This window comes from Ailuropoda melanoleuca, chromosome 5, assembly GCF_002007445.2.
Source record: "Ailuropoda melanoleuca isolate Jingjing chromosome 5, ASM200744v2, whole genome shotgun sequence".
Lineage (NCBI taxonomy): Eukaryota > Metazoa > Chordata > Mammalia > Carnivora > Ursidae > Ailuropoda > Ailuropoda melanoleuca.
Genome location: NC_048222.1, coordinates 129,100,745 through 129,121,149, shown reverse-complemented (window position 1 = coordinate 129,121,149; position 20,405 = coordinate 129,100,745). Strand labels below are relative to the sequence as shown.

At 34.1% G+C, this 20,405-nt stretch overlaps 1 protein-coding gene across 6 annotated transcripts in view; it reads left to right on the top strand.

The window, feature by feature from the left end:
* KIAA1109 (KIAA1109 ortholog) overlaps positions 1–20,405 on the top strand; it is a 193,467-nt gene that overhangs the window by 76,248 nt on the left and 96,814 nt on the right. For all 6 annotated transcript variants that reach the window (XM_034661658.1, XM_034661659.1, XM_034661660.1 and 3 more), the window contains 11 exons: positions 1,674–1,793; positions 2,686–2,966; positions 7,741–7,991; positions 10,197–10,455; positions 11,522–12,359; positions 13,800–13,870; positions 15,938–16,111; positions 16,601–16,721; positions 17,746–17,892; positions 18,289–18,416; positions 18,743–18,942. In XM_034661658.1, coding sequence (XP_034517549.1) covers positions 1,674–1,793; positions 2,686–2,966; positions 7,741–7,991; positions 10,197–10,455; positions 11,522–12,359; positions 13,800–13,870; positions 15,938–16,111; positions 16,601–16,721; positions 17,746–17,892; positions 18,289–18,416; positions 18,743–18,942 — 2,590 coding nt within the window. The remainder of the gene's footprint in view (positions 1–1,673; positions 1,794–2,685; positions 2,967–7,740; positions 7,992–10,196; positions 10,456–11,521; positions 12,360–13,799; positions 13,871–15,937; positions 16,112–16,600; positions 16,722–17,745; positions 17,893–18,288; positions 18,417–18,742; positions 18,943–20,405) is intronic.

The window sequence follows — 20,405 nt, the reverse complement described above, 5'->3', positions numbered from 1 at the left end:
GATTATGACTTGCTGAAAACTAAGATGATGATTAGCATTTTTTAGCAGTAAAGACATGTACATTTTTCCTAGACATATGTTGTTGCACACTTAGATTATAGTATAAAGTGTAAACATAACTTTTATATGCACCGAGAAACTAAAAAATTCATTTTTTCATCTTTAGCAGTATTTATTTATTTTTTATTTAATTTTTATTTTAATTCCAGTGTAGTTGACATATAGTATTATGTTAATTTCAGGTGTACAATGTAATGATTCAAAAATTCCATGAATTTCTCTGTGCTTATCAAGTGTACTCTTAACCCCTTTCACCTATTTCACCCAGCCCCAAGCCCACTTCCCTATGGTAACCATCTGCTGTCTATAATTAAAGGTCTATTTTTTGATTTGTTTCTCTCTGTTTTTTCCCCTTTGTTCATTTGTTTCTTAAATTCCACATATGAGTGAGATATATGGTATTTGTCTTTCTTTGGCTTATTTTGTGTAGCATCATACTCTCTAGATCCATGCATGTTGTCAGAGATGGCAAGATTTCATTCTTTTTTATGGTTGAGTAATATTCCATTGTGTATATATGTGTATGTATATATATATATACATACACACACACTACATCTTTATCCATTCACCTATCAGGGGATACTTGGGCTGCTTTCATAATTTGGCTATTGTAAATAATGCTGCAGTAAACATAGAAGTATATATATTCTTTTGAATTAGCATTTTCGTATTCTTTGGGCAAATACCCAGTAGTCCAATTACTGGATCATAGGGTAGTTCTATTTTTAATTTTTTTTTCAGCAACCTCCTTACTGTCTTCCACAATGGCCCCACCAGTTTGCATTCCCATCAACAGTACACGAGGGTTCCTTTTTTTCCACATCCTCACCAACACTTCTTGTTTCTTGTGTTTTTGATTTTAGCCAGAAAAAATTCATTTGACTCGCTTTATTGTGATATTTGGTTTATTGCGGGTGGTCTGGAATGGAACCCGCAATATCTCCATGGTATGCCTATTTTTATAGAACACTGAGTATAATGCAAGACACCTGTGTGTAGTCCTGGCTGTGCCACTAATGAACAATTGCATGCTATTGAGCCAGTAATTTACTCAGGGCTGCCATTTTCCCAAGAAGTTCATCGAAGTAGGTGAAGTGTGTTTTCTTCCAACTTAACCGTAACCAAATCTGTTTCAGGAGTAAAACAATATTAAATTTGTATGGAGTATCCTTAGATATCATAATAAAATTTATAGTTGCTATATTTGTGAAAACAAGTGTGTGTGTGTTTGTGTATTATAGAGTACTCATAAGAAAATCTCACAACTTTAAACTCCTGTACAGTTCCTAATAATCCTGTGACACTGTTTACTTACCAGTTTACTTTGACTATTCTTTGTGAGTTTTAGTAACAAGTTATATATTCTATCAATTTATACTTGCTTCTTTCTCCTTTTGAATGAAAATGGTACATCCTTACTTATGATTAGTTTCTAATCAGTAAGACTTTATTTACTGATAATTTCATTTTTCATTATAAAAAATGAGATTAAATTGGCTTTTTAAAAAAATACGCATGTAACCAAAATTGTATTTAAATCAGCAGACGTTAAGTATCAAAATGGTGAATTGATGGTGAGGAATTAAATGTTCAATTGTTTTTCTTTTTAGTTGAGTTGTATTCCTGGGCCTTGTCCAACTTCAGATGATTTGAAATACACTATGACTCGTTTAGCAGTAGATGGAGCAGATATTTATATTGTGGAGCATGGCTGTGCTACAAATCTAAAGGTACACTTGTCTATTTCTTGGCCAGTGTAGTTCTTTTTCCTTTCTACCAAACCAAACTTCCATTTCTTTCTTTCTCTTTTTTTTAAGATTTATTTATTTATTTTAGAGAGACCACTGTGAGCCGGGACAGGGGGGAGGGGCAGAGGGAGAGCAAGAGAGAAGCAGACTCCCCACTGAGCCTGGAGCCAGACATGGAGCTGTCTCAGGACCCTGAGGTCATGACCTGAGCCGAAATCAAGAGTCAGTTGCTTAACTGACTGAGCCATCCAGGCGCCCCAAAACGTCCATTTCTTGAGATAGAACACACATTTATAGTTTGCCATCTCACAGAACATAACAGAATTCCAGGAGATAGCTTTCTGTTTTTGGCTCGTCCATGTTGTCTTCTAGACTGTTTCTTAGCATGCTTTCACTACTATTTTACTCTAACTGAATTATCATTAACTGTGCTTTATGGCGGGGATGTAAACTTGGAGGTTGCTTTTATGGCAGAGATTAAATTGGTAGCATTTTTTAAAAGATTTAATTGTGAATGCCTTTAGGTTTTGTACATTTATATCCTGCCTGGCTCCTGAAAACATTTGTTTGCCACCTGTGCTTTGTGGGTTACTGCTTAAAATTAAGCCTTGTTAAGAGTCTGTGATTTTATTACTTACTACCATCGTTTCTTTCCTCCTCCTCTTGTTTTCTTTTTGACTTGTGTTTTTTTCCTTTTATCCTCTTTTTTATTAATTGAATGTCTACTTTTATTCTGTTGCATTTCTTTTCTATTTCCTTTTTCTCTTTTCCCTTCTTCTTTCATGCAATTTGAAATAAATATTCTGTAGTTTATTTTAAGTTGCTTAAGAATACAGAAACTACAGTTTTATTTCCTTTTCTTCATTCAATTTAGATGGGTGCAATTCGAGTTGCAAACTGTAATCTCCACAATCAGTCGGTTGGGGAAGGAATAAGTGCTGCAATTCAGGATTTTCAAGTGAGACAGTACATTGAACAATTAAATAATTCCAGAGTTGGACTTCAGCCTGCAGTACTACGGAGGGCCTATTGGCTTGAAGCAGGGTCAGCCAATTTAGGACTCATTACTGTTGATATTGCATTAGCTGCTGATCATCATTCTAAACATGAGGCTCAAAGACATTTCTTAGAAACTCATGATGCCAGAACTAAGAGGTAAGTGAAATTTAAGGAAGTTAATAGTCCCAAGTTCAGATGAAAATTACCTTATAATTATAGAAGAAATTCTAGTGTTAGGAATAGGAATATTTTACATAAAGACTATAATATGATTGTGCTGGGTACACCTCCGTGAATGTATAAGAACCTGATATTTAAGTAAATATGTTGTATATCTCATCTCTGGTAATGGTGTGGTTGATGGAAATAACACTGTTTTTTAATGTGTTTCTAAGCCCATACAGTGTGTATTAGCAGTGAAATGAGTTTAAATTTCTAGATCCCAAATAACATTTTATGGAGCACTGCCCCCTTTCTCTCTCACCAGAGCCTTCTACTTCCATTTCATCATTTCTAGAAAACATCATTGCTATCACCATGTACTCTACAAAACTCTTCCTTTTGTGGGCTCTTACAACTGCAAGGAAAACTAAGGGAATCTAATCCTCAAGAAACGATCATTAAGAAATAATTGTATCTGCCATTTAAAAAGTTGCCAAAGCCTCTTACTGAATCATGTCCATTTAAAATGCCAGTATAACTTTTTCCATCCCCATCTACCCTATTATAAAGTAAATATGAGCTTATTTTAAAATTAGAGAAAACTATTATGAAATAAAGGAAAATAATTACCATAACCTTACCACACTGAATTTGTCATATTTCTTCCCCATATTTTTAATGTATCTTTCTTATACTTGAAATCATTGTGTATTTATAAATTCTGCATGTTTGTGTTAAATTTAATGTCCTAAGCTTCTGCCCATATGACTGAAAATTTTATAAAGTTCCTTTCAAACAAATGATAATACACCATCAAAAAGATATATTGTACTTTATTTAGCCATTGCCCTTATGTATTAAACACGTAGATAAGTGTTTCTAAATTTCTCATTATACGTAATGGAAGAGGAACATTTTTTGCACAGAAAATCTTTTCCCACATGTTCTTTAAATTCCCTTTAAATAGTTTCCTTAGAAGGGGGGGGCTGTGACTGTGCTAAAAACTGAGCCTTTTGATATGCATTCCCGAATTCCCAGAAACATTATTTCACTTTATATGCCCAATGGCTTTTTAGGAGAGTCTGTGTCTCACTGCATCTTTGCTACCCTTTATGTGTTTTATATAACTGAAAGATGATATTTGTTTTACTTTGCATTTCTTTATTTCTGGGATTAATACTTTTTTCATGTATTTACTGGTGGTTTTTATTTCCTCATTTGTGAATTGCATATTATTATTCTATGTATATTTATTTATTGGCATATTGGTGTATTTCTTACCAATTTTTAAGAGCTCTTTATAGATTATATCCTTTTAGTAGTCCCTGTTGCTAATATTTTACAATTTGTTTCATTTTTAAATTTTTTTCGTCTTATGTACAGACTTTAATTTTTTGTATATTCAAGTATATCAGTTTTTAACCTTTGTAATTTCTTGTACTAATTTGAGAAAATATTTCTTTTGGTAGTAATCACATAGCATCTGTATTTTCTTATTTCTTTTTCTATTCCCTTTTTTTTTCTTTACATAAAACTCTTGCTTTTTTGTTTTTTTTTATGTTTTTTTAGAGAGATAGAGAATGAGAGAGTGCATGCATGCGCACACTTGGGGGGGGGGCAGGGGCAGAGAATCTTAAGCAGGCTCCATGCTCAGCACAGAGCCCAATGGGGAGCTTGATCTTATGACCCTAAGATCGTGACCTAAGCTGAAATTAAGAGTCGGATGCTTAACCGACTGAGCCACCCAGGTGCCCCACTATCTGGATTTTGTATGGCGTGTTTGTATAAATCCAGCCAAAGGTGTAAATAGATTTTTTGCAAATATGTATTCAAATACAGAGGTAAAAATTTGTACCTAATGCACATTTATTTTTCCATTTCATCACAAACGTTTAGGTATTTTCATCTATTAATTTCCCAAAAGAACTATTGTTCTAGTTTTTAAAAATTCTGAGTTTTTTTTTTTACTGAGATTACATTAATCTTTTAGTTACTTTAAGATCCTGACATCTTGTAAATCTGAGTATGGAAGCGGGTGTGTGGAGAATGATGTTTTAAAAAAAACTTTGGTTTCTTTTTTAATTATTGTTCAGGAAGCCAGTTACTATGAACAAAGTGTCTGGGTCTAATTCATTGGTCAGATGGTAGAACAAGGTGCTAATGAAGTGAAGGAAATGGCACCACATGATTCAAGTTCCAGGTGTTCAAGTAAATCCAAACATTTAGATTGGTTTCAGTGCTCCGTTTTGTTAATAATTGTGAAGAGTGGGATTTTATCCTACTTGCAAGCTAACAAGTTAGCCTGCCACAGTTTCATGGGTGCTGCTGGAAGACACAAGACTCCAATAAAGACAAGGAACTTTATTACAACAAAAGCACAAACCAGAGTCATATGTGTTTGTATTGGTTCCCTGCGCCCTCCAAGTAGGGTTGCCAGATGCAATATAGGATGCCTAGTTAAATTTAAATTTCAGATAAACAACAAATAACTTTTTAGTATAGGTGTGTCATATTGCCCCATACATTGCATAGGACAAACTTATTTTTATTTGCTATATACCCCTATTCATGAATCCTTTGGAGGTGACACAAAAAGTCCATGAAGGGATGTCTACACACAGTGGGATGAATTATAGAAGAGGAATATTGAACTTAAGGATCCTACCACTTTTAGAGTAAGTGGAAGCAAACCTACGCTTTTCCAGGGTGAGACATTACCTCATCTCTTTAGGTTGTTTACTGCCAGTACAATCCCAAGCAGTGGCCTGGTCAGGACTTTGCATTCTTGGCATACCCAGCAAGAACAGGTAGGGATGTTTAGGGCATATTGGGAATTGCCTCTCCCAATGTGGGAACTCATTGACCTTTAGCTTTGGTTGCCTTTGTGCATATTTGATTCCCAGGAGGTTATATATATATAGCTGGAAAAGTTACTGGACACACAGGTCATTAGTTTCTTTAGATTAGTGTTTTTGAAAAGTATGGTTCCCAAACCACCACCACCAGTGGTGAGTTCCCCCCCACACCCCGCTCCTTGGAACTTGTTAGAAGTTTACATAGTCAGGTCTTACTAGACCTCAGTCAAAAGCTCTGGGGGTGCAGCCCTGCTCTCCAGAGTGTACTAAGCCCTCTAGGTGATTCTAATGCAAGCTAAAGTTGAGAACTAGTGCATTGGATTGTAATGAAGGTAGGGAAGGGAGCTTACATTTGTTGTACAACTTCTGTATTCTAGATTTTATATCAGGTGCTTCACATTTAATCTTCAAAACAGTCTTATTAGGTATATCAGACCACTTTTACAGTTGAGGAAACTGAAGCTCAGAAATGTTAACTAACTTGACCAGGGTCCTAGAGTTATTAAGTGGCACAGCTGGAATTTGAACCCATGTCTAGATGAATGCAAGCCCATGCATTTTACTAAGCTTTTTGCTACACAAATGAGCTAAAAAAGTGTGTGGAATATATAAGGTCTTTTATTTTGATAGCGCTTACAATAGTTTGCTGAGTGACTGAATCTGAATACTTTAAAATAGAGAAATGATTTGAATTTGACAACATTTAACTGAAATAATATGTCAGATTCTCACTAATCCTAAGGTTTTCTCACATAATTTTCCTTTTGTTCTCTAGACTGATATTTCACTTCTGTCTTGATACATTTCATCTCATCTTTCACATCTCAAATGTTACTTTTTGAAAGATTCCTTCTGTTTCCCTTGTCACAACAGCTTGATTTTTTCTTTTGTTTTGTTTTGTTTTTACATCATAGCACTCAGTATAATCTATCATTAGATATTTTGTTTGTGGCTTGTCTTTGCCTCTGTACTCTGAACTTCATATGGATAAGACTATGTCTGTTGGTTTCACCTAGCACAATACTAGGCACAAATAAATATATGTAAGAAATATAAATGAGTGAATGTAAAATGAAAATGATAATACCTATTCTGTTTTCCTTGGGGGCCCTGAGGATCCAATGAGATAATGCATGTAAAAATACTTAGAAAAACAAGACTATTAATAGAAGGTGATTTTATTATTTAAGGTTAAAAAAAGAGGAATAAAGACATATCTCCCATATTTGTATTATATAATATTTTTTAAAGAAAGTAGGAGAGTTAATATATACTGACATGCTTTTGTGTGGATCATTCACAGAACCTAAAGAATTTTACACACATTTTTCCCATTGTCCTAATTCTTAATACTTCGTTCAGAGTCCTTACTACAAAATTATTACAGTTTTTTCCTCTAATATATATAGAATGCATTATTTTTGTTTTATTGAGAAATAAATTTATTTGCGCCACATTTATAGTATTTTGGTGCATTTGCCATGTGAAATAGGCTCTCAAATGCTAATGGTGATAAATTATCTATTTAGTATCTGTACCAATAGTTTTATCCATTTTTTACATTAATGTTTAAAATTTTTAGTCCTTTTGAGAATGTTTACTACTGTTTTTAAATCGGATTTAAATGCCTGATCTTTATATTTGCTGCTTTTTAGTTCTTTTTTTTTTTTTTTTTTTATGTATGCTGTATCTCTCTGTTCCTACTTATTTTCATCTCAGCATGGTGAGACCTTTTTTAAGAAAAACAAAATGGTTAGACATTCCACAGTAAAATAAGCTTTTGTGTTTACTTTGTCTTTTAAAAATATTAACAATTAACTTATTTTTAATTAATTACCTGCCAAAAAGTTTATTTCCTAATGAGTTTTTGTTATGTTGTTGCTTTTGTCTGTTTTGTTTTGGGTTCTGTTTAGGTTGTGGTTTTTGTGGCCAGATGATACCCTGAAGAATAAGAGGTGTAGGAACAAGTGTGGTTGTCTCGGTGGCTGCAGATTCTTTGGTGGCACAGTAACTGGCCTAGATTTCTTCAAACTTGAAGAGCTGACACCTTCCAGTAGTTCTGCATTTTCAAGCACGAGTGCAGAGTCTGATATGTATTATGGACAGTCTCTGCTCCAGCCTGGAGAATGGATTATTACTAAAGAAATTCCCAAAATTGTAGATGGTAATGTGTTATTTTGTTACTTGTACTAATCTTTTTTGTCTTTATCCTTATGCCATTCTGAGAGAAGTTCAGTGTTAACTTTGTTCAACTCAATTTTTTGAGCAGTCTCATAGGTAGGATTCAGTATAATCTTCCTTTGTTTTGCAGGTGATTTAACTAAAGCCAGAGAAGACTAGTGAGTTTTTTACAGTTACACAAGGCAAAAGCAGGTCTATCCTTCAGATCTATTGACATTGGTGATTTTCCTAGCCAAGCTTATTCTGAGATTTCTTTATATATCTTTATTTTCCTAGACCTCAGCTTCCAGAGATTTACTTAAGAATAGCTATGCTTCAAGGTAACAGTTGTTTTACCAGTTTACTTTTATAGGAAAACTTACAATAGTAATATTTATACTGTTGGCCTTGATATTACCACCTATTTTGCAGGATATTCTTATCACTAAAATTGAACATTCAAGAAGAGAAATGTTACCTTTCCTTAGACCCTGTAGGATAACTTTGCTATACACAAGTGTGGTATGAGCAGTAAATGGTGGCTTTAAGTATACTGGATTTAGATTTTCTAGTGTCTTTTCTCTGAAGACTTCAGAAGTGGATTTTCCTTTGGGTTTTTTAGTTGTATGTTCCTACAATTAAGTGCAGTATTTACTGCTGAAGTTGTCATGCTGTCAAGAAGTGAAATGTGGAAAAGTCTTGATATTTTACTAATGTTAGCCTTTTTCCCTTGATCTATTCGAAAACATTAATAACACTGCCTTTTGTCCATAGACAAAAAGGGAGGAAAGAAGAAGTTTTAACTTTAAAAGTTCATTGATTTCCCATGTGTAAGGAGCTCTGAGAAGAAAGAGCTAGACTACATATACCAAATTCTTGCTTTAATGATTTTTCACTAAATATGAATACATAAGTATGTAAATCTTATTTAAGGTTGTTTGACTTCAGCAGTTTTGCCTAGAATAAGAGTAGATTATCCTATAAAATCTGCAAACATCAAAAGTTCTTGAGTTTCAAAGGGTAGGAAAGATGCTAAATAAAATTGATCATTTTTCTTACAATATTACTCTTACATTTGAATAAGTTTATTTTTAAAGGTTTTCACAGGCATTTTCTCATTTAATCTTTAAGCTACCATGTGAGTTCTATATTTTCCTTGTTTATAGTGAAGAAAGTGAGGCTCATCACTGAGATGGAGTTGCACAAAATCAGATGGCTAAGCAGAAACTAGAGTCAGGGCCATCAGAGCCACTTCAGTGTTCTTTCTACTGTACTACAGCTGGCACTAATTATAAACACTGCTCGATTTTCCGATCTGCAGATCAAAGTTTAACCATCACAAAGGGAAGGAAGGAAATCTACAGGGAATTTACACATGGCGTAAAAGAGGGAAGAGAGCAAATTCTCCTCTTTCTTTGGTAACACAGTGATGGCTGGAGGAGAATAGAAACTGGGCAGGAGTTTTGTTTGTTTGTTTGTTCTTTTTAATCTAAGCAATTTAGGATTGTCATTTTCCCCACCCCCAATTTATATAACGTGTCATAGGGCTCTTATAAAAGGCTAAGGTAATGTTCCACATTGAAGAATATATAACAACTGAATGCAATAATATATGATCCTAGATTGAATCTTGTACTGGAAGGGGCAGAGGTGCTTTAAAGGACATTATCGGGTCAATTGAGGAAATTGGAAAGCACATGGTAGATTAGATAACAGTTTTGTATAAATACTAAATTTACCAAGTCAATAATTATATAGTGATTACATATTGTTCTTCAGAAATAAACACTTTAACGATCTAGGATAAAAGGTCACTATGTCTGCAAATTACTCTCAATTCAAAAAATATTATGTATATATTATACATATTAGAGCAAATGTGGCAAAATGTTTAAAATAGGTAATTCCAAGTAAAAGATATGTGGTGGCTTTGTATTATTCTTTAAAGTTTTCTGTAAGTTTGAAAATTTTGAAATGAAGTTTAAAAAAATAAGAAAAAAATTCCCTGTCTATGGACTCTGGATTCATATGTAATGTAAATATCTTTCTATAGTGTTTGGCATATTGCTTTGTGAAATTGCATATTTGTGCTTTTAGAAAATGATTATATTTATAAAAATAGGGAATTGGATTAAGTGCTCTTATTTTTCATAAATTGCTTTTAATATTATTATGTTCATGTAACCTACTTTTTTATTTGTTTATTCAGGTAATGTGAATGGCATGAAGAGGAAAGAATGGGAAAACAAATCAGTGGGAATAGAAGTAGAAAGAAAAACTCAGCACCTTAGTCTTCAAGTACCATTACGATCTCATAGCTCATCCTCTTCCTCAGAAGAGAACAGTAGTTCTAGTGCTGCTCAGCCTTTATTGGCTGGAGAAAAGGAAAGTCCCTCTTCTGTTGCTGATGACCATTTGGTACAAAAAGAATTCTTGCATAGTGCAAAAAGAGATGATGGCCAAGTAAGGTCAGTATTCAATTACATTTAGAAACTAGATTAGATTAGAAATTATAGTAAGATTATAATTACTTAAAATTTTGGTAAAAAAAACCTTTTTCCTCTCAACTCACCCACTATAGAAAATTCTTTTCTCCTCCCGAACGTATTTTTAAATGTCCATTTGCTGTTGTCTTGCTAATTACAAAATTAACACAGATATATTCGTTCCAGAAATAGGAAAATACAGAAAAATATAGTGAAAAGAAATATTTCTTGCCATCCCACAGATATGAAAATTTTAGATTTTCCTCCAACCTCCTTGGCTATTTTTTCTTATTCCTTATTTCCATGCCCTCCATTTTTTTCCCTCCATTTCTTCTTTTTCTTCCTCTTACAGCCTGCCATTTGTTAGATGTTCTGGATGCTCAGGACTCTGTTCTGTACCTTTATCCCCACTCACTCTCTACTGTTTCCCTAGACAGTCTCAATAACTGTTTGGCTTCAATTGTGATCTGTAGGCAACATCTTTTAAATGTAAAACTCTAGCCAAAACTTTCATCCCTATAGGCCCAGCTACCTTTTTGATATTTCTACTTGTATGTTTCATGGAGACCTCAAACTCAGCCTATAAAAAGTGACCTTGTACCTCTCATGCTCAACTTGTTCTGCCTCAGTAAATGGCACTAGCATCAGTTGCTGAAGGTCATGATAGTGGGGCTATGTATAACTTCTTCCTCTCCTTCAGTCCCGCTCATTTGATCAATGCCCTGGTATATTTTGTTGGACAAACTTTTAAAGGATGTAAAAAAAAAAGTTATAAATGCATTAGTGTCCACGAATTATGGACAGAAGATTATACTTTGGGTTTCAGTTTTTATTATGTTGTAAACTTCCTTAATTTTTTTTGGAACTACATGGGGTATGAACACATATTGTGCAGTTTTGTTACTTTGTTTAGATATTTCATTGTAAGATTTAGATTTTTCCTTTGTAAAATAAATGATTAAAACTATAAAGTTTTTATAAGTACTTCTATTTATGCTTAAATTATACGGTGTATAGTAAATGGTAATAACTTTGCTTTCCATTTTAGTATTCCCACAGAAATTTCGGGAAACAGCCCCATGTCTCCTAATACTCAGGAAAAGTCAGTAGGTCAATCTCCTTTGAAATCTCCCTTGAAACGACAAGCCTCTGTATGTTCTACTCGACTTGGGAGTACCAAGAGCCTTACTGCTGCTTTTTATGGAGACAAGCAGCCTGTTACAGTTGGAGTCCAGTTTAGTAGTGATGTCTCCCGAAGTGATGAGAATGTATTAGACTCACCAAAGCAGAGAAGAAGTTTTGGTTCATTCCCATACACACCATCGGCAGACTCCAATTCATTTCATCAATATCGGTCAATGGATTCCAGCATGTCAATGGCTGATAGTGAAGCCTACTTTTCTGCAGCTGAAGAATTTGAGCCCATTAGTAGTGATGAAGGCCCTGGAACTTATCCAGGTAGAAAAAAGAAGAAAAAGCAAGCACAGCAGATTGACTACAGTAGGGGTTCCATATATCACAGTGTGGAGGGACCGCTTACTGGCCATGGAGAAAGCATTCAGGATCCCCGAACTCTGCCATTCAAAACTCATCCTTCCCAGGCTTCGTTTGTTTCTGCATTAGGTGGAGAAGATGACGTTATAGAACATCCGTATGTTGTAGAGGTTGAGAAAACAGTAGAGAGTGAACAGATTACTTCTCAACAACCTGTGATGAATTGTTATCAGACTTACCTTACTCAGTTCCAGGTAATTAATTGGTCAGTGAAGCACCCTACTAACAAAAGAACCTCTAAGTCCTCATTGCATCGTCCCCTGGATCTGGATACTCCAACCAGTGAAGAAAGTTCATCATCATTTGAACAGCTTTCTGTTCCAACTTTTAAGGTATAAACCAAATCATTAGTTTCCACTGACATGTTTACTTAGATAAATCCATTTTTAAGATGTTTCCAAAATTATTCTTTCAGTCATTTTAACTACCTCTGAAAGAAAGAATTTCTGAAGTTATAGCTTCTTGTGTGACAATAAATCTCAGGGTTATTGATGAGTATTATATTTAAACATCTCAAATTGAGGAATAGTTTCAGACTTGAGTGTCACAGTGTTAATCAATTAACATATAGTCTCTGTCTACATTATAATCTAAGATTAAGGTCCAGTCTCTGAATTCAAATTTTTGTGTGTCTTAAAAATAAAATTGTGAAATTGTTTTTAGTAGCTGGTATTCTTTCTACTTAATCTGTAACTGCTACTGTGCAAATCCAATTTCATGCACTTGACATTTGAGATCTTATAATTTTGCAGGAATTGGTTATTGTCCATTTCTGTAATGAATTCTGTAAATAGCTTTTTAAAGGAAAACTGAAAATACATAAAAATAAATTTAGTGATAATAGCCTAAATATGAAAGCTATTTTTATAAAATTATACATTTATAAGAGAATCTTTTATGATTTTAAAGAACAAAATTAAGCAGGTAAAATCTTATGGAACTGAATAACTGTGTGTGGGAATCTTATATGGTATATCGTTACTTAAACATACACACTTATTTAAAGTGTCTTAAATGTTAATTTATTCATTCTTAATTCGGATATTTATTATATACTATTGGGTGCCAGGCATTTGATATACAGTGATGAGGAAAACGGACATAGGATTTAGAGTTTAGGTGTGGGAGACAGACAGTTAATAGATAAAACAGAAGAGTATATGATTACAAGTTGAGAAGAGTCTTATGAAGATAATCCAAAGATGCTAGGATAGAGAATAATGAGGGGTGGAGCTACCTATTTGTATTGATATGAAAGGTCTATTTGAGGAGGTAATATTTAAACTGAAACTTAAAATATGAGAAGAAATTGATGATGGGAAGACCTAAGTACAAGCAGGAGCCTTGCTGAAATTCTAAGGCGGGAAAGAAGTCAGTTCACATAAGTAAGTTAGCAGGGAGACTGCTCATTTTGAGGCTAGAGACCTAAATAAGGGCCAGATCATTAAGGAGTTACAGACCACGGTATCAATAGTTACAATTTCATTGAAATTTCATTAGGAAATTTGTGAGAGCTTTAAGGAAATGTGATCTCATGTACTTTGGCTCCTGAGTAGAATTGAACTGTCATGACCTGAGCTGAAACCAAGAGTTGGGCACTCAACTAATTGAGCCACCCAGGCACCTCTATCTGTTGAGTATTTTTATTGTACATATCAAAGTCATATTAACAAGGTAATCTGGATATTCACAAATACCAGTTGATAGCATAAAATTAGAGAACAAATAACATTAAGATTCTAGACTGTGAGTAATGTTTTATATTATTTTAGGTTATCAAACAGGGGCTCACAGCTAATTCTTTACTAGACAGAGGAATGCAACTTTCAGGATCAACTTCAAAGTAAGTAGAAGTTACATACTTTTTTTTTTTTTTTAATGTTATGTTAGTCACCATACAGCACATCATTAGTTTTTATACACTTTTAAATTTAAAGTCAGTCTTTCTTGATTATTAGGTATGTAGAGTTTATTCTGAGAAATAACCATTCTTTACTTGACTATAAACTTTATTATTTTTTTATTTAAAAATTTTCCCTTGTAATTTAATTCTTTGACCCATGGCTTATTTAGAAATGCAGTATTTAATTTCCCCATATTTGAGAATTTTAAAAGATATCATTTGTTTCTAATTTCTTGTAATCACATAGTATGTTCTTTATGATTTTGATCTTTACATTTGTTGAGACTTGTTTTGTACCCCAGCTTGTAGTTTGTATTGGTGAGTGTTCCACAAGCAGTAGAAAGGAAAGTGTTTCCTGCAATTGTTGGATGGAATAGCGTTCTACACATGGCAGAGTTGGTGGATGGTGTTATCAAATCTCCCATAAGCTTACTGGTTTGTTGTTCACCATTTTTATCAGTTGCTGGGAAAGTAGTTAAGTTTAATTGAAGTTGTTAATTTATTCCTGGCTTCAGTTCTATCAGGTTTTTAAAATCTTTTTAAAAAGATTTTTAAATTTCTTCATTAGAGAGAGAAAGAGCATGAGCAGGGTGGAGGGTCAGAGGGAGAGGGAGAAGCAGACTCCCCACTGAACAGGGAACCAATGTGGGGCTCGATCCCAGGACCCAGGGATCAGGGACCTGAGCTGAAGGCACACGCTTAACCAACTGAGCCACCCAGGTGCCCCTATCAGTTTTTTCTTAATGTATTTTGAAACTCTTAGTGGTTTTTACACAGTGTTGTGTCTGCTTATATCCTTTTATCATTACTCAGATTTGCTCTTTAGCTCATGTTGTAATTCTTTTACGTCCACTTTGATATCTAGCCACTTCAGCTTCCTTAGGCTTAGTGATACATATGTATTCATGGAGTATCTTTTTCCATTATTATTTATTATTTTTACTTTCAACCTGTCTATAATATTTACACTTAAAGTGCATTTCTTATAAACAGTAACTAGTTGGCTTTGCATTTTATTTCATTTTTTTCTTACAGCTTCTCATTTTTATTTATTCATTCTTAACAAATAACATTTTTTTTTAAGATTTTTTTTATTTGTTTATTTGACAGAGAGAGAGACAGCCAGAGAGAGAGGGAACACAAGCAGGGGAAGTGGGAGAGGAAGAGGCAGGCTCATAGAGGAGGAGGCTGATGTGGGGCTCGATCCTAGGACTTTGGGATCGTGCCCTGAGCTGAAGGCAGACGCTTAATGACTGAGCCACCCAGGTGCCCCAACAAATAATATTTCATTGGCCCTCGTGTGGCAAGAATTGTCTAGGGCCTTGGGAAAATGAAAGAAAAATAAGATTAGTTCTGGAACACTTTTTTTTTTTTTTTAAAGATTTTATTTATTTATTTGACAGCGCGGGAGCACAAAAGCAGGGGGTGCAGCTGGCAGAGGGAGAGAGAGAAACAGGCTCTGCACCGAGCAGGGAGCTTGATACGGGCCTCAGTCCCTGGGGTCATGACCTGAGCCAAGGGCAGATGGTCAACCTACTGAGCCACCCAAGTACCCTGGAACATTTTTAAAAAATGAATTAATTACCATAAATAATTCAACTCTGTTGTCTGTCATGGTTTTGCCAACATTCATAAGCAGCCACTAGCATTTCTGTTGGACATAATGTGCAGACCATAGCTTGGCATATTGAAATTGGGAGCTAACATGAATTCAGTATTGTAGTTTTCATATTTTGGAAAAGCCCCATCAAGTAAATACATCAACTTTTTTTTTCTTACTTTTTTCTTTTCTTACTTTTCTTACTTGTATTAACCATCTTTGATCAGTTTGCATTTTTGCAACTCACTTGTCTCCACAAAGCATTTGGGACATAACATATCTAGTCTGATTTCATGAAAATTTTAGCTGAAATAAATGTTTGAGTGGTCATTCATCTTAAGGAAACTCTAACTTCTGGTCTTCTTCATGGTCTTTTTAATATGGATTTTGCTTATTCAATTTTATAGTACACCATATACTCCTCTGGAAAAGAAAACTGTTGATAACACAGATGATGAAACATTGACGGAAGAGTGGACCCTGGATCAGCCAGTCTCTCAGACCAGGACCACAGCCATAGTTGAAGTAAAAGGGACTGTTGATATTGTTCTGACTCCCCTGGTGGCTGAAGCGTTAGACAGGTATTAATTTTGTTGAAAAATATAGTTTGTAACTACGATTTTATAAAATGATTTAGTATATGTGATATGATTAGTGTATGTGATATGTGTTCATGAAGAAGAATGTTGATGATGGCTATTTTGGTTGAACAAAGATGAAAGTATGTTTAAAAAGGCCTGTTATCATTTGTTACTTTTTCAGGATAAATAATTGCAATATTATAATAATTATATTGCATTATATTTTTCATTTTTTGCTTTGGGCTGATGAGCATAAAATGATCAAATACCCAGCAACTAATTATTATTTTTGATATTTTTACTACTACTTAATGAAGGAATAAAGGGGAAATAATAGATTTTTCTGTCCTGCGAGGAGCTTATAGCCTAAGGGAGACAAAACTACCATGAATGAAATCTAGAATGGAACATAACGGAACAATTTAGATAAACTAAGCCATAGTATTAAGTGATATTGAAGTTCTTCATTTATTATTTTTCTTCCCTCAGGTATATTGAAGCAATGGTTCATTGCGCTAGTACCCGCCATCCAGCTGCAATTGTAGATGATCTCCATGCCAAAGTTCTCAGGGAGGCTGTCCAAAATAGCAAGACTACCTTCTCAGAAAATGTAAGAATTTTTTATTCAATGAGTTTAGCAAACTGAGTACTCTTCATGTATACATGATATCTGAACTTGAAAAAACACTGAGGTATTAAAATTTTATTAGCCATTTAAATTGGAATACATGGACATTTCTAAATAGTCTTTATATGTTATTGGCTCCTTAAGAGATACCATGTATATACTATGGATTAAATAGCAATAAAATATTTATTAAATTTATAGCTTTATTTTTTTTTCTTTTATTTCATAAGTTGCTTAATTGTAAGCTTTTCCTAAAGAGCTTTGGTCCTAAGTGAATGAGCATTCTTCAGGCTGGTACATTCATTTTCTAAGAAAGCAAAGCTGCATATTATTTTGACTTTTCTCTGTGATTAGATAATTTGTATCTTAATATTTTTGAGATTATTTTTGTTCATCTCAATGAATCAAGTCACCATCTCCTGGTGTGTGATAGTCTACTTATGCTGTAGTTCTAGCTATGGGGCTGGTTTCTTAGCAGTCATACCCTGGTGCTCTTCTGTGATTCTCCATTTGACTTTGAAATTTATCTGGGTCATATTTGGGCTAGAGACCAGAGGCAAGGTAAAGTTAGGCTGACTATTTTTAATGATCCAACTATTCAAAACATTGGCATTTCATGTGATATAGGTAGCCAAGGTAGATCCGTACACATCAAAAGAAATTTGAAAATATTCCCAGTCAACAAGGAGCCAATTATCAAATCCAAAATATGCTGTCAAATAAATATATTTTAGTGATTCTAAAATAATACCTATTGCCATTTTTTTCTGTCTGTTTCTCTATAGACTGATTTCACTTTATTTTATATCACTTCTCTCATCCCTAAAGCTGCCAGTATTTTTCCTAGCTTTTCAAGGTTTGGACTTGAAGAGTATGGGTGCTAAACTGGATGGCAGCAGGCATATAGATGGGCATAAGGGAGCACAGTGAATAAGCAAGTTGCTGTTGGATGATGTGGAAATTATGAAAGTTCTGTGAAATAACAATTCAGCTTTAATCTCTTTAGCTATCTTCCAAACAAGATGTTAGAGGAACAAAAACTGAACATGCTACCATAGGAACGACTAACCAAGGACAAGCACAGACAAATCTTGTAATGAAGCAGGATAATGTAACAATTAAAGGTCTTCAGGCTAATGTTAGCATACCAAAGGTAACAATTTAATATTTTTAAAAGTTTTCCTGAAAGAGGAGAACATTTTGGGGGTTTTTATCCTTTGTATTTACTAAACTGAATGGTGGTAGAATAGATTATAATATCAAGAGTATAAATCTTATTCCTTTGATGATCTAATGTAAAAAGTAATAATATAAATAGTATATGTAAGTGGAATATTAGGTAGTATTTAATAAAATATTCCACATCCATCCGGTAAAAATTGAATTACGATTACTTTATGAGTCTGTGTTTATAAGCTTTATCTTCATTACTCTCAGACACTTAGGTATACCATTCCTAACAGTAGTTTTTCATTTTCCTGTATATCTTATGTTTAAGTGATAATATTTCACTTTTTATCTCTGAAATTTATGATGTTTTGTGTGTTAGGTAAACTTATGTTTGTTACAAGCCTCAGTGGAAGAATCTCCAAGTACAGCTCCTAGTAAAAGTGTGACTCATGTTTCTCTAGTCGCATTGTGTTTTGACAGAATTGCTACGCAAGTTCGTATGAACAGGTAAGAAAGATTTTATTAATTTGAACCATAATTTTCTTGTTGGATGTAAGAGCAAGCCATAACCTTTTAAATACATTTCTGAAATTCTAATGTTAAAACTCAAAATTGGTATTGGAATTTCAAATATCACTATAGAATAACAAAGTAGATTTTTAAAAGTTTGTACTGTTTTTACTCATACCATTTTTCAGTAAACACTGAAAAATTTATTAATATTGGTTTAATTAAAACGAATTTTTTAAATAAAACTGCTTATTAAATGTTTTTACTGAACTATATTATTTAAATGTTAACCATTATACTTTTTTTTTTCTTTTTCCATAAAGAGGTGTGGTTGAAGAGACTTCAAATAATACAGAACCTGGTAGAACATCAAATTTTGATAGGTATGTCCATGCCACTAAGATGCAGCCTCAGTCATCTGGATCTCTCAGATCGAATGCTGGAGCAGAAAAAGGCAAAGAAATCGCAGCCAAGTTAAATATTCATCGAGTTCATGGGCAACTTAGGGGTCTTGATACAACAGGTAGGATTCTACAACAAATATTTTTTTCTTTGACGTGTATAAATGTAAGAGGATTTTGCAAAAGGAAACATGATTTTTTTCAAGTATTGCTGCAATGTATTTATTTACTCACATTCTATGAGAATGGAAGGTAAACTTTGGGAGGAAAGTAAGTGGTATGGCCCAAATTAGGAACTGCTTCTATCTCCAGTTTTCTTTGTGGTATCTGCTTGCTTATTATAGAAGAGAGAGTATGATCTTTATTGTCTTTCTTTTTAAAATTGTTCTGTTGGCACAACTTCATTAAAAAGAATTAATTGCAGTATCAAAAGCAGATAGTCAAGTCTCTAAACTGCAGTAGCAGTTAGAATGATAGATCTGGCTATGCCTCTTTTTTTTTTTTTTNGCTTCTTAATCCAGTCATCTGTTGAAGGGCATCTCGGCTCCTTCCATGATTTGGCTATTGTGGACAATGCAGCTATGAACATTGGGGTGCATATGGCCCTTCTCTTTACTACGTCTGTATCTTTGGGGTAAACACCCAGTAGTGCAATGGCTGGGTCATAGGGTAGTTCAATTTTTAACTTTTTAAGGGACCTCCACACTGTTTTCCAGAGTGGCTGTACCAACTTGCATTCCCACCAACAATGTAGGAGGGATCCCCTTTCTCCACATCCTCTCCAACAATTGTTGTTTCTTGCCTTGTCTATCTTTGCCATTCTAACTGGCGTAAGGTGGTATCTCAGTGTGGTTTTGATTTGAATTTCCCTGATGGCTAATGATTTTGAACATTTTTTCATGTGTCTGTTAGCCATTTGTATGTCTTCATTGGAAAAGTGTCTGTTCATATCTTCTGCCCATTTTATGATTTGTTTATTTGTTTCTCGTGTATTGAGTTTGAGAAGTTCTTTGTAGATCTTGGATACCAGTCCTTTATCTGTGGTGTCCTTTGCAAATATATTCTCCCATTCCGTGGGCTGTCTCTTAGTTTTTTTGACTGTTTCCTTGGCTGTGCAGAAGCTCTTTATCCTGATAAAGTCCCATAAGTTCATTTTATCTTTTATTTCTCTTGCCTTTGGAGATGTGTCGTGAAAAAGGTTGCTCTGGCCGATGTCATAGAAGTTGTTGCCTATGTTCTCCTCTAGAATTTTGATGGATTCCTGTCTCACATTGAGGTCTTTCATCCATTTGGAGTTTATTTTTGTGTATGGTGTGAGAGAGTGGTCAAGTTTCATTCTTTTGCATGTAGCTGTCCAATTTTCCCAGCACCATTTATTGAAGAGACTGTCTTTTTTCCACCTTAAGTTTTTTCCTGGCTATGCCTCTTAAAGTCCCTGGTGAGGTGAAAGAGAAACCTAGAGATGTCACATATCCTTTCAATATTTTTGATGTAATTCAGTGCATTTAGAATCTTAAATGATCTCAGACTGTCAGAAATTCAATCTAGAAAACATTGAGTTCGTTAGTCTTATTTGAGACAATTG